The sequence below is a fragment of the Pteronotus mesoamericanus genome, unplaced genomic scaffold (assembly GCF_021234165.1).
Source record: "Pteronotus mesoamericanus isolate MK-2021 breed Mesoamerican mustached bat unplaced genomic scaffold, CSHL_Meso_final contig_1108, whole genome shotgun sequence".
In the NCBI taxonomy this organism is placed as follows: Eukaryota; Metazoa; Chordata; class Mammalia; order Chiroptera; family Mormoopidae; genus Pteronotus; species Pteronotus mesoamericanus.
Window position 1 is genome coordinate 301,122 of NW_026555016.1, and position 13,754 is coordinate 314,875.

The following is a 13,754-nucleotide window of genomic DNA, read 5'->3' on the forward strand; positions in this document are numbered from 1 at the left end:
TGACCACCCCCTCCTGCAAGGGCCTTACTTTGACTTTAATTCCTGGAAGCTTTTGTGTTCACTTAAGGGACTTCAGTACCAATGTGTTAGAAGACAAGCATGTTATAATAAATGTGATTACCTGCCAAGTTAGACTATCTCTGGGTCTATATTACTTCATGGAACAAAGTTGATTGCACTTTTAAGAAACTGAATCCCATCTAATCCTGTGTGCTCATTGATTCTCTCTCCTCAGCTATTAGTTATCACTTGTACTGCTTGAGTAAGTTCCTGTACTGACCATTCTTCTTTCCTTTTGATCTGTCTCCCTTCCTCACTGAACTCATATATTATATTCCCCATACAAACTCAGAGAACTTGGTGGTTTCCTGTAAGGTGTTTTAGACTATTTGGGATATTAAGTGAGTTTAAATATCCTTTCAAAAAGACCCTTTTATGAAAAAAACAAACAAACCAAAAAGTCACCATACTTGGACACTTTTGATTTTGACCTGTTCACATTTCACTACCTTTGAAAGGACAGGAGATGGCGCCAGAAGGCAGTGGAGCGCCTTGATTTTTGCAGGGTTTTAGCCAACCCCGAGGAAGGCAGGCAAGGGCCGGAGAGGGAGAAGTAGGAATAAAAGCAAAGGTGCCAGAGTTTGAGTATCAGCTAAAGGGGAGGTGGGGAGAGGCTTTCTCTTCTTTCTTTCTTTCCTTTTTTTTTTTTTTTTTGGAACATATAATGCTCCCCTGAACACCTATCAACCTGATGACACCAGAAATATCCATAGTGGAGCCAAAGATGAAAATAAAGGCAAGCCTCTAGAGGACTTAGCTTTGTCTCTCTCTCTCTCTCTCCTAGAAACCAGGGCCTTTGTTCTTTTGAGAAACACGAGGGTCGAGAGGAGCTGTGCAGTCGGAAGTGGGAAAGTGCTGAGTTAGGGCTAAGACATCTTTGTGAAACAATGTTCAATTGTGTATACAAGAGTCCCATAGCCCACCAGAGGTGAAACACTTCCCAAAAGGAATCACACACAAAACATTTTAAATTACCATTTTAAAAATTAGAAAGTTCACAGACAACCAGGAGGTGGCGCCTGGCAAGATACACCACCTGCCGGGAGAGGGTGACTCGCAGCCCCAGGCTCTCTCCGGGACTCGGAGGTCATTCTCTTCATGCTCTTTCTTTTCTTTTCTTTTCTTTCTCTTTCTTTCTTTCTTTCCTTCTTCCTTCCTTCCTTCCTTCCTTCCTTCCTTCCTTCCTTCCTTCCTTCCTTCCTTCCTTCTTTCCTTCCTTCCTTCCCTCTCTCTCTTTCTTTTTTTGTATCATACACAAGATGTCTCTGCTTGCTTTCTTTTCTTTTCTTTATTTCTTCTCTGTTTTTTTCTCCCTGTTCCTCTGATAACTATCCCCATTCAAGGAAGTCTAATTTACTCTTTACTATTTATTTTTCTTAGATGGAATGGGTGGAGACTTTGGGGGAACATCAAAACAAAACTTTCCTCTAAGGGCCCTGGTCTGTGTGGCTCAGTTGGTTGGAGTGTCGTTCAGTAAATTGAAAGGTCACGGGTTCCATTCCTGGTCAGGGCACATGCCTAGGTTGCAGTTCTGTCTCTGGTAGGGGTTGTACCAGAGGCAACCAATCGATGTTTCTCTCTTCCCTCCCTTCCCATCTCTCTAAAGTCAATAGTCATGTCCTTGGGTGAGGTTTAAAACAAAACAAGAAACTTGCCAGTAAGGGAAAAATTCAGAGGGTGATGAAAATTAAAAAGGAAATGATATCTGCAAAGTGGCTTGGCTTCACAGATCAATCACAGGAAGGCATGGCGGGCTCCTGACTCTGCAGGCGTCCATAATCCTGCACATGCATTATTCTGTTCATTTGGCTGTTATCCCTCTCCCATATTTAGCTTCTGCTCTCTTTGTTTTGGCTATTTATTGCTATTTAGCAGGAGCAAGGAGGGCAGAGGGAGCTCAAATGGGGAGCATCCTCCTTGCTGGTGACTGGTTAGAATAGGGAGGAGAAAGGTTTCGATGTCTGGTTTGAAATTGTCTGTGAGTTTCACATTCCCTAACGAGGGATTTAGGATGTACATTCCGATCGGGATTTCGAGTCCCGTGGGGTAGCAAGCAGCAGTCCACATTCCTGACACAGCCCAGCTCGCCCAGCTCCCTGGTGGCAGGTTTCTTAGTCCCACATGTCCTGCTCAGCCCTTTGTTGGGCAGAAGGGAAGACCCCAGGCCCCTCTTCCAATTGGATCACATGGTCAGTCTCCCCCCCCCACCCCCGCCCCGTCCCCCGTCCCGCCCTCCGCCGTCTTTCTCTGGAGCCCGCCTTTTTTTTTTTTTTTTTTTTGGATGATGGTAGTGATTGTTTCTAAGGTTTCCCCATCTCTCCTCCTGCCCTGGCCTCCCTGCCAGGGGTTAGTGTCCTTTTCAGTGACAAAAGCCGCCCTAGATCTGGACTCCCTGGGGAGGGAGGTGGCTGGGTCTGGCAGTTGGAGCCGCTGTCTCTCCATGGTGCTGCTGCAGCCCCTCCCCCGCTGGACACACAAATGGTCTTTATACAACAAACAAAACCATCCCCCCACCAAGGCCACACAGGCACGTGGACCAGGCCTCACCGTGGGAAGGGGGTGGTGACAGGCGCTCTGACAAGTTCTCTTCGCCTTGCCTCTCCTTTATTTTCCACAACCCAGGTTTTAGTCCTTGACTTCCTACCCTGACTCTCCCAACTCCTCATTCCCTGACTCCGAACTCTGGACTCTTCCTATTCCACAGCAGCTCAAATTCTGCAGGAGATTGGGAACAGGTCCTCCCACCACCTGCCCCAAACCACCTGGAGAGTTGTTCCTCAGAAAAGCCAGCGAGGGAATGAGAACCCAGTGTCCCTCTGAGCAGGCTGGATTGGACCCCAAAGCCCTCCTTCCCTGCCCCTCCCGCTCCAGGGGACACCCGTCTGAACAGTGTCTGTGTGAAAGGCAGAGGAAGGAAGAGCTCACCCCAGCTGGGCTCCTGAGCCAGGGCCAGGGCTCCTGTGAAGCCCGCTGCGTGCTGGGGCTCTGAGCGGGGCCATCCTGCATACCTAATTGGCTATTTAAGGAGCTGTTGGCCTGCAACCCAGGCAGCCCCCCCGCCCCACGTACACCCGTCCAGAGCCACCTTAAAAGCAGGAGTCAATTGTGAAGTCCTTGGCCAGCAAGTAGAGTGAAGACTGCAGAGGGAGATAAAAGAGAAAGCAGCAAGATTTGTCCTGGAGACCCCAAAACCCACAATACCCTACTGAAAACCAGCTACCCTAGAAGCGCACAGAGACACGAAGACAGCAAGAGAAAAAGAGATAAATACATTCAACTTCAGGATTCTCCTTCCCTCCCTCTCTTTCTCTGCCCCAGTCCTCTAGTCTCCAAAACCCCAGTACCTTGTTCTCCTTCTGAGGATACCATGATGTTCCTCACGCTCCTGCTGGAGGTGATTTGGATCATGGCTGCATTCGGGGGTAGGTGTATCTGAATGTCTGTGTTTCTGTGCTGATTATCCACATGTCGTTATGCAAGCTTAAGGTGGTGGGGGGCGGAGTGTAAAAGGAAGCCTACAGGACAGAAGAGCAGAGGGGTGCGGAGGAGACCACTTTCCTTCTCTTCGCTTTGCCTTTCCAGCCTTACTGTTAGTGAGGATGGGGCAAAGCTGGGGCGGGTGAGGGTGGGGTGGTGCGCCAGGACGCAAGCACACGCTCCAGAATCTCTGTGCAAGCTCCAGATTCTCTCCAGAGCTCTTTCCCCCACTGCCCTCGTCCCAGGCAGCCCTGCTGGCCCTCTTTATTTACTAACTCCTCCAGTCAGGAAGCCAAAGAGCCCTGGAGGGAGACAATAAAGGACTGATGGCATGGAGATGCATACCCTCTGCCGCTGTTCTAACTATGACCATGGCCAAGTTTCCCTTTGAGTCTATGGAATGACTAATTTCCCAGTTTTTCCCTGAAAACAATAGCAATAACAGTCAATGCTGTCAGACCCCTTATAATTTACAAGGGACTTTCAGGAGGTCCCAGGAGATGAGGAGGGACTCTTGGGAGAACAGGCTGAGGTGCTTCCGGAGCATTCCCAGGGCCGCATCCCTCATTTTTATGTTCCCTGTGCCTTGTGCGGTATCCAGCACACAGTAGGTATCTAATTAAGATTTGTTGGAAGAACAGGGTGAGAGGGGTTGTCTGGAGAGCAGAAGTGGGACACAGAGAGGATGACAGGGGAGCCACATGGAGGGCTGCAACTTGCCTCTGAGGAAAAAGAAAAAAGGAGGGAAAGAGTCCCCAGGAAGAGACGCAGAATTAGTGTGTTGAGGATTTGGTTAGGGGAAGGGCACGGCTGTCCCTCCACAGAACCAGGGATTCAAGTTGTTGGGCTGCCCCACTGCCCTGCTGAACGAGAGGCTGCCTCCAGCCCCGCCTTGGGCTGCTTTTCACCGTTGTCTGAACCAAGGGATGGGCTAGTGCAGTGGTTTTCAACTGGCGAGCTGCAAAAAAATTTTAAAACATGCAATACCTGACTATTTAGTCAGGGGCACTGACCTCTTTTCCCTTAGATTATCAAATAAGAAAAAAATAACAATAGCCAACATTACAATGGTGTCGGTGTGAATGAATCAAATTATACCTATTTTTTTGGTCACATCGGCAAAAAATGTAATTTTGGGGGGTGCCGCAGAATTTCAGTCATTAGTTTATGTGTGCCATGAGACGAAAACGTTTGAAAATCACTGGACTAGTGCAAGAGCCCAAGATTGAGATCAACGATATCTTGGAAGTCTAAGAAATTTAAGAGAATGAGAGAGAGAGAGAGAGGAAGGAATTTAGGATGTTTCTCCAAACTTTCCAGTGATTTGAGTAAACTTTGAAGTAGTTTGGTCCTGGGTGAGGGCTGGGCTAGCAGACCCCTGCCCTTCAGCCCCAGGCCGGGCTGCACGAGAGTCCGGCATGTGACCCAGCTGGCAGCTCTCTTTTCCACACACAATGCTTCACTTTCATCCTGCCCTTGCCAGCCGGGCTGCTTGTGCCCACCCACCACCCGCAACGTAGAGTGGCCCCTGGCCTGACTCCCACCTTTCCTAGCCATCTGGGAATCTAGGGAGCAGAGGCTCTGGTGATGGGGAACTCTTCCCTTAAAATTACTGGGACCACAGGGAGGAACCAAGGGAGGAAGTTAAGTGATCATTTCCAGCTCAGTGCCCTGATTCCTGCAGTGCTTCAAAGCAAAGGCATAATCGCCCTTCATCCCTCATCAGCACTGCCCCCAACTCTGAACTTCTTTCCCCTCCCTTGTTCATTCCTTTCCTCCAAACCCTCTGCCCACACCCTCACCTCACCCCCAACCTTCTAAGAGTTAGGTGGCTTTGGCACAGGCTGGAGAAAAGTGAGGGCTGGGCAGACTGCACATTTGGATTCAGGTTAATTTTAGTCTCCAGGCTTTATCTCTTTTCATATCTCCTCCCCCTTTACCCAGCAATCACAAGCACAGTCAGGCTGGTGATTTTAAATAGACCCCCGACCTTTCCACCGAGGTGTCCAGTTTCAAGGCTTCCTTTGGGAAGTGCTGGAGCACAGGGAGGGGAAAGCAGAAGTGGGAGGTGGGGCGGCGCACAGTGCCCAAAGGAGGGCCCTGCCCCAGGCTGCACTGGCTGTAACTCAGATTACTCTGCTTTGCAGGTCACCACTGGACATATGAGGGTGAGAGCTGAACCCAAGGCCTATCTACACCCCTTTCACACTGGGACCTCCTCACCTGGCAGGAAGATTTATGTTGTATGGTTTCCTTTAGCTTCTTGCCCTAGCTCCTTCCCTTCTCCACCTTCCCATGCCCTAGACTTTGTGTGTGTGACTCCCAGACCATCAAATCCCACACCTCCTGACTCAGCAGAAAAGCCAGTTACGTCCTCAGTTTGTGGGATGAGGGAGTTGGAGTGGAAAGGAAATTGGGTGGGGAAAATGACCCAGGAGCTTAACTACCAGTTCACCTCCTCTCTCTCTTTCTATTCTAATCAATTCTGCCCCCAACCTGCATCTGGAATTGGGACAGAATTTAAGATCAACGGTGAAGAAGAAGCTGGCAGGATAGTTTGTGATCCTGGTGGAGGTGGAACTCAATTCCTTTGAACTTCTGACTAATAACTTAACTGAATTCCAGAGTCAATACAAGGTCCAGGGTGAAGGTGAAAAGCAAGAGAGAGAAAGTCAGCAGATCTGAATACCACTTAGCAGGGGGCCCCTCTGTGACCCTACCTCTCTAGGATCATTGTATTTCCCCAGTTTTATGGCTCCTGTTCTAGTCCCCCCTTGCTGGGTATGCAGGCATTCTTTCTAGCCCCTCTTCTTCTCATTCAGCTTTCTTGTCCTCAAACTACAGGTAAGTAAATGCCACTGTCCCCCATGTATCAGGAAAGCTGGGGAATCATCACTGCCTCGGGGTAGCTGGAGGGAACAGAAGCGTCAGGTCTGGCAGGGACTCCTACCTCACCCAGCCACACACAGCTGGGGTCTCACATGGGACAGAAGGAAAAGTCACTTCTCCTCTTCCACCCAGATGTATAGCTTGGTGGGGGATTGCTGAAGGGTGGCTGGGGCTAGAGGGCAGGACAAATGTCTGTGGTAACCCCCACCAGGCCCACATGGTCAACACCATTGGCCAGACTCTTACCCTGAGTGTGGAAGCAATGCCCAGTCCCCCATCAATATCCAGACAGACAGTGTGACTTTTGACCCGGAGTTGCTCCCTCTGCAGCCCCACGGATATGACCAGCCTGGCACCGAGCCCTTGGAGCTGCGCAATAATGGCCACACAGGTAAAATGCCCAGGCTCTAAGGAGGTGAAAACTTCCGTTGCAGCCTTACAGGTTGGGGGAAGAAAGGTTCTAACTTCTGAATTCTGACAAGGCTCCCTCTATAAATCTGGAGATGTGAGATGGGGATGAGCCTTCTGTAGCCAAGAGCGGGAGCTCAATGTCTATAACCAAGCTCTACGGGTAGATTAGTATAATAGCAGTGACTTGATCTTCACTGAGAAAAATGTGCTAGAAAAGCAGTGGCCTGCAGGAAGAACTGGATGCTATCGGTGGAGGGAGACTGAAAATGCTGGCCAAGTCTCCCAAGAATTGGTGGCAACCCAGGGGTGGGGATGTGTCCACAGCCCTCCACCAACCTTAGCTGGCTCCCTTTTCCTCACAGTGCAACTCTCTCTGCCCCCTACCCTGCATCTGGAGGGACTTCCCCGGAAATACGTAGCTGCCCAGCTCCACCTGCACTGGGGGCAGAAAGGATCCCCGAAGGGGTCAGAGCACCAGATCAACAGTGAAGCCACCGCTGCAGAGGTACCAGGGAGCAAGGCTTAGTCTACGACACTGACAGGCATGGTTGGTGCTAGGGAAAAGGAGGATCTGGAAACTGGGAAAAATTGTATTTGGAGGATAATGCCAATCCTGTGGGACAGATTTAGGGCATGCTGACGGTGGTGGTGGTGGTGGTGGTGGTGGTGGTGGCGGCAGCGGCGGCGGCTAGGGTCAAAGCCTGTGGGAGAGGACGGAGAAACGCTGAATGATTCAGTGCCCTCTCCCCTCAGCTCCACATTGTACACTACGATTCTGATACCTATAACAGCTTGAGTGATGCTGCTCAGATGCCTCAGGGCTTGGCCGTCTTGGGCATCCTCATTGAGGTTAGTGCCCCCACTTCCTGCTAGGCCTCTCTTCACTCCCTCTGCTTCCCTCATGCCCATGTCTGTTGTTGGTCTCCCTCCCAAGGCGAGTCAGCAACCACTGACCACTTATTCTTCACATAAATGTCTAACTCCAAACATGGACTCACACCAGACTTTTGCTTTCCTTCCCTTCCAGGTGGGTGAGACTAAGAACCCGGCTTATGAACACATTCTGAGTCACTTGCACGAAATCAGATATAAAGGTGAGCCCTAAAAATCTATCTTGGAACGAAGTCAGGTCAGACTTCAGGGAAACATCCAAAAAAAAAAAAAAAAAAAAGACTAAGAGGCCTGGGATGAGGGAGTAAGTTAGGGGTAGGAGTATCGCTTCTGGGAACCCCGTCTAGGTGAGCCAGGGCACAACGAGGAAGGTGACCCTGGTCTGTCCTCCCCTAGATCAGAATACCTTAGTGCCTCCCTTCAACGTGAGAGAGCTGCTGCCCACCATGCTGGCGCACTTCTTCCGCTACAATGGCTCGCTCACCACGCCCCCGTGCTACCAGAGTGTGCTCTGGACAGTCTTCAGGAGAAGGGCACAGATTTCAATGGAACAGGTGAGTGGTGGACAGGTGAGGCAGCAGAGATGTAGTTGTAACCCAGACCCTTTCCCACTCCTAAGTGACACTTCTCTAATCCCACTCTCCTAGCTGGAAAAGCTTCAGGAGACATTGTTCTCTGCAGAGGAGACCTCTCAGCTCCTGGTACAGAACTACCGAGCCCCACAGCCTCTCAATCAGCGGACAGTCTTTGCTTCTTTCATCCAAGGTAACTATACAAGGCTCGAGAAAAGGGGATGGGAAACTGGGGGCCTCAACAGCAGGAACCAGGAAGCTCCTCGGAAGGAAAAGAAGGCTGAGGGTAAGGGTTTCTGGAACTCGCTTGGACTGGGAACCAGCCCCCAGCCCTGAGTAGCCAAGTGACTTCCCCAGGTAAAGAGGCAGTGTACTGCTCCCAACTAGGGTGGGGGTCTGAAGTGCCACTGACCCACCTTTTCTTCCCTTACAGCGGAATCCTCGTATACCACAGGTGAGACAGCCCTACCCAAGTTTGCAGGGGAGGCAGGGGGGCGGTGGCTCCTCGGTGAGCAAGGGGAGGGTTCAATGGCCACATTAGTCCTAGGCTGACACCGTCCCTCTCTCCCGCCCCCAGGTGAAATGCTCAGCCTGGGAGTGGGAATCTTGGTTGGCTGTCTCTGCCTTCTGCTAGCTGTTTATCTCATCGCTAGGAAGATTCGGTGAGGTCCCACTTCCCATTCCTCTAGTCCCTTCTACTGAAAAGCATTCTCCTATTCCACTTCTCAGATACCACCACCAGTAATGTCCATGAACGATTCCCCCTTCCAGGAAGAAGGTACTGGGAAACCAAAAGAGTGTGGCCTTCACCTCAGCAAGAGTCACTGAGGCATAGACTCTGTCTCAGACATCATGGATGCCTTCCCATCACACCTGTCAGGGAGCTTCCAGAACTGCGTGCAGAGACTGGCCGCAAACCCGGTAGATGTAGCAGGCAGACACCTCTCCTTCCTCTGGTCATGGACAGGTTCTCATTCAACGAAGAACAGCCAAGCCTTCGGTCTCTCAAAACACGTAGGAGATCAGGAGACTCCTCTCCATTGATAATACAGACTGTGCTTAATTGTATGTGCCTCAAAGTCCCCCACCCCCTCTCCTTTATGTCGCTTTGCCTAGATGTGGGCAAGATATTCCCTTAGGAAACAGGGTTGCTTTGTGGGGGGGTTGTATTTTTGCCCAATATATTTGGAAATTAAAGTTTCTGACCCACATCTGGCTTTGCCTTTGGGGCTTTTGAGAGTGGGAGAGTTCCTTAATCCCGCGGGTGGCAGAGGTGGGCAAAGGACAGGGAAAGAGAATGGATGAGTAACTTCTTTTACTCCAGTCCTGGAAGAGGAAACCCTGGAAAATGCTTAGCCCAAAGTTTCTCACATGGTACACCACCAGTCCAGATTTCTGCCCTTGCACCAAACCTCAGCTAGGGAGGGATCAGAGGTGCCAAATTAGGAAGAAGGTTGGAAAAGAGACGCAAGGACAGAAATCTCAACTAACATGTAATCCCCTTCCTTAAAAGGCACATTCCCCTACAATTATAAAGTCCTTTTTATTAGTCAAAATCACAATCACCTTGAATAAAAGGATGGGACATGCCATCCTCAGCAGAAAATGATACAGTTTATAGAAAACTTCCCCACCTCACCCCCCCACACACACACAATTAAAAACTAGAAAAAAAAATCTGCCCTCTTTCCCTGCGATGTCATGGTAGGCGGACTCCTCCAGTGGCACTGCAGCGCTAGAGTGGCCAGCTCACCACAGCACCCTCCACTTCGCCTTGGGGAGAGGAGGGATGCTGGTGGTCAGGGAGCTTAAAACATCAGTTCCAGTTATACCAGTTCCCAAACATGCACTTCCTTTCTCTCAAGGCCTAGGACAGTGGGGAAGGGGGACAGATAGGAGCTCAAGCATAAGGAGCAATGTCAGGAGGGGAAAATATAGTCCAAGGAGGTTAGAAGTCCAACACATCTCCTCCCTCCTCTTCTTAGAAAGAAAGAAAGAAAAAGAAAGAAACAAAGAAAAGAAAAAGGCAGTTTTGGGTCTTTAACACACCAAAAATGGTTCCCCTCGGACCTGAGAAAAAGACCAAATAAAAAGACCAAGATGTCCAGTCTGGGGAGGGAATATTGGGAAACTCAGAGCTCATCTACCCTTGAATCTCCATTAATTTCATCTTCATGGCAATGGCTAAGCTAGGCCCCTTTTCTTGGCAACCTGCACTGTCCAGAACTGGAGATGGAGAAATACAGAGCGAGGAGATCAGGGAGCACCCCAGGCACAGGGGTCCCCCCCCAGGTTCCCTCAATCCTCGGGTGGGATGCGCAGGGCAGAATACACCATCACCTGACTGTCCTCCTGCCGTCGGCCTGCAGAGGGGAAGGGAGGTGAGTCTTGGGCAGGGTGAAAGCAGAGCACTGACACATGGAAAGTCCTGGGGAGCAAGGGGGTCCCCAGATGGTGGGGATAAGTGCAGATTCAAACCCACCAGTCACTGACTGGCTGAACCCAGGCTGCTCCTGGTAAAGCCTAAAGGTCACCGGTGGACAAAACAAAACCCTGAAGGTGGTGGGACAGACCGACGAGGAGACAGAATGGTGAGCAATGGACCCTGGCTGGGGCTGGGCTCAGTCATGGGCAGTGGGCAGACACGTGGGGTCTGTCAGGTGATCAGTCCAAGTAGTCAGTCCTTACACGAGAGGCTGCGCTGGATACTTCGGAGGGAGCCTCCAGCTGTAATGAAGGCCCAGAGCCCCATGGAAACAGTGACTGCATAGATGGGCAGCAGGCTGGCCTCGTACCATGGGTTCAGGAATGTCTGGAGATAGGAGTACAGTAAAAAAGAGGTTAGATTCTCCCTCTGCCTAATCCCCATGTGCTCTGGGCCTTTGACCCAAACCTCCCCCAGCTTTCTCACTCGAATCCCCAAGTCTTTTCCTTCAGAGCACCAATATCTTGAGGTTAAAGGGATCTCTGATTTTCAACTTCCTCAGAGGTGTCTGCCACGCGTGCTCACCTCAGGCCACCTGCATTGCAGTTTGACCAATCCATTCCGGCTCCTTCCCAGACCATCCCCACAGAAGGTTACACAATTGATGCTGAAGTGAGAGACCTCTAAAGACTCACCTTTCTGCCTTCTCCCACAGTAAGTCTTAAAATGTTAAGAAGTGAAGATCTATTTCCCCTCCATCAAATTCACCATTAAACTCTTTTCTGACTCAGGCCCCTGTCCCCTACTCACCAGTCCTGATGTCAGTAGGTGACTCCCAACCACCAGGCCCAAAGTCCAGTACCGTCTCCTCTCACAGGCATCGAAGAACACAACTCCCCAAAAGGTATGGAGCAGGATGATGGCTGCTGTCAGAAAAGCTGCAGGGAGGACAATGGGGAAGAAATAAATCCCTCACCTTCTCCCAGCCTCCTAAGATGTCCAGCCACAGAAGTCTCCCAGGGCAGGCCAATAAATAAGATCAGGGCCAGGGAGCAGTAGGGCACAAAGGCAAGATAGAAAGTGGATCTTACCTGAGGTCAGGAAGTAATAGGGTGAATCTCCATGGATCCCAACCACACCTGGCCCAAGTGCATCAGCCAAAATATTGATAACAGAGAAGACACCACTGATGATACCGAAGGAAAGACCAGAAACTGGAGGGAGGGAGGGTCTGATCAATGTCAGAGATCACGATAACCTGATTACCAATGATTCCTCCCCATTCCCAGTAACAATTCCCCCACACCTACTCTCCCTCCAGACCACCTCTCCTTGGAAGTCAGATATGAAGGAAACAAGCAGCTGTTAGAATATGCAGATGTTTACAGACTTCCCTGGGAGAGGCGGGTGTCCAGCACCCTCCTCCAGTCCCTCTCCCTCGGCTCACCATAGGCCATCTGGCGGATGGAGATGGGTGATCTTCCGTCCTCACTCAGCGATGCTAACCCCTCATCTGCCTTCCTGGGGTGAGGTGGGGTGAGGTAGGGTAGGGGAAACATGAGGGAAAGCAGAAATACTCCTTTCCCTCCTATATCCTCCCTTAGTGCCTCCTTTTCCAAACCACCACCCAGGGGCTGCCCCACTTTTCATAGCGCATTTTCTCCCCTCCAGAACATCCATCTTCTTACTTAAGCAGCTTGTAGTAGGCAAAGCGGAACACCTCCTGTAGAAGGACGGAGACCGCAGCACCAAAAATCAAGAGGCCATACTGGAGCCGGGCATCTGATGGGTCGGTTACATGGACCAAGATGAACCAGACCACAGAGGCCAGGAGCAGAGACACCAGCCAGAAAAATGCCCTGAGGAAAAACAGGGGCGATTAGACAGGCAAGGGTAGGGGAAGCCGCACAAATCAAGGAAAGGAATCAACCAAGGCTGCAGCATAAAAAGTGGAAGTTAAACTTCCGGATGGTCAGGGAGACAAGGAGTAGATTAGGTAGGTGTTTCCACCAAGGGAATCTATAGGGTTCCGAACGCAGGGGATATCGTAGAAATTGATTGAAGAGTCTGCAGAGCAATGACAGTCAAGTGTACGAGCACAGTAGGACGAGGTATCCATTCCTGGATCCTCCCTTAAGGCCGCCCGAAGTCACCAGAGCCCCCTCCCGAGTCTTGGCCTTGGGCCCTCCTCTGACGTCGCCGGAAGAAGTATAGAAGGAATCTGTGCGATCCCTGGAAGGCGGAAACCAACCTCGGAAAATGGGAAATCACCTAAACCCCCGACTGACTCAACCCTTTCCAGTCTTCACATCCGACTTTTCTCCTCCAACTCAGACTCCCAGAATCGCCCCAGTTCCTCCACTCCCTTCCGGATTTCTCTCTTCGGCGCCCTCTTAAGTCTTCCCGACCCCTACTCACCCTGCGACCAGGATGATGACACGAAGCGGGTCCCCGGCCACAGTGATCAAGAAAAGCGCAAAGGCCGGGCCGAAAGCGACAAAAGTGCATCCGAAAAACACTGCGGCCCCCATTGCTTGGCAGCTTGGGCAGGCGGGCGGGGGGAGAGGCCTGGCCAAGGGAGGCGGATGGGAAGAGCGCCCCAGCTAGAGAGTCGTTGTGGGGGGGCGACGCGACCCCGTAAGGGGCGCGGTGCACTGTCACCCCCGGACCCCGGGGAAGGGGAAGGGGGGAGCACCCAAACCCCAAGTACAAGTCCGCGCGACTTCCTCTACGGAAGCCGAGGAGGGCAAAACCCCTGCCGCAGCCCTGTGGCCACCTCCCACCTAATTCCCCACCCCCACTCCCATGGCCAATGGGAAATAGGAGGGGCGGGGCTGCGGAGACGTGGGGGGCGGGGAGGCACGGCTGCCTGGGAGTTGTAGTCCTCCTGCCTCAACCTCGGTGCTCGGAGTGGGTCAGGCACGCTCAAGGGAATTGGCCTGGAGTGTTCCTGGAATGGGCCTGGGGTGAGCCTGTGCTGGGCACGGGTTTCTGAGTTCCGTTGGTCCTTAGCGGTGATTTCCTTTCCT

The 13,754-nt window shown here is 51.3% G+C and overlaps 3 protein-coding genes across 5 annotated transcripts in view; 1 reads left to right on the plus strand and 2 right to left on the minus strand.

The window, feature by feature from the left end:
* ANP32E (acidic nuclear phosphoprotein 32 family member E) overlaps positions 1 to 3,518 on the minus strand; it is a 38,070-nt gene extending 34,552 nt beyond the window's left edge. Inside the window, exon 1 of the mRNA XM_054575256.1 lies at positions 3,405 to 3,518. The gene's annotated coding sequence lies outside the window, so the exon portion shown is untranslated. The remainder of the gene's footprint in view (positions 1 to 3,404) is intronic.
* Positions 2,906 to 9,355, plus strand: CA14 (carbonic anhydrase 14). 3 transcript variants are annotated; one of them, XM_054575237.1, is made up of 11 exons: positions 2,906 to 3,482; positions 5,685 to 5,705; positions 6,757 to 6,817; positions 7,200 to 7,342; positions 7,591 to 7,686; positions 7,865 to 7,931; positions 8,125 to 8,282; positions 8,376 to 8,493; positions 8,734 to 8,754; positions 8,878 to 8,962; positions 9,072 to 9,355. In XM_054575237.1, the coding sequence occupies exons 2-11, from the start codon at positions 5,700 to 5,702 to the stop codon at positions 9,133 to 9,135; spliced, it is 819 nt and encodes a 272-aa protein (XP_054431212.1). In that variant the 5' UTR covers positions 2,906 to 3,482; positions 5,685 to 5,699; the 3' UTR covers positions 9,136 to 9,355. The 3 variants fall into 3 exon arrangements, with proteins under 3 accessions (XP_054431212.1, XP_054431194.1, XP_054431202.1); XM_054575219.1 differs by having other exon boundaries at positions 2,907 to 3,482; positions 6,638 to 6,817; XM_054575227.1 differs by lacking the exon at positions 2,906 to 3,482 and having other exon boundaries at positions 5,685 to 5,780.
* A 278-nt stretch (positions 9,356 to 9,633) lies between these two features.
* Positions 9,634 to 13,473, minus strand: APH1A (aph-1 homolog A, gamma-secretase subunit). Its single transcript, XM_054575258.1, has 7 exons — positions 13,144 to 13,473; positions 12,414 to 12,584; positions 12,173 to 12,246; positions 11,817 to 11,939; positions 11,536 to 11,663; positions 10,989 to 11,112; positions 9,634 to 10,663 (listed from the first exon to the last, which is right to left on the minus strand). Exons 1-7 carry the CDS (start codon positions 13,254 to 13,256, stop codon positions 10,599 to 10,601), a joined length of 798 nt encoding a protein of 265 aa, XP_054431233.1. The 5' UTR covers positions 13,257 to 13,473; the 3' UTR covers positions 9,634 to 10,598.
* Positions 13,474 to 13,754: the final 281 nt, after the last annotated feature.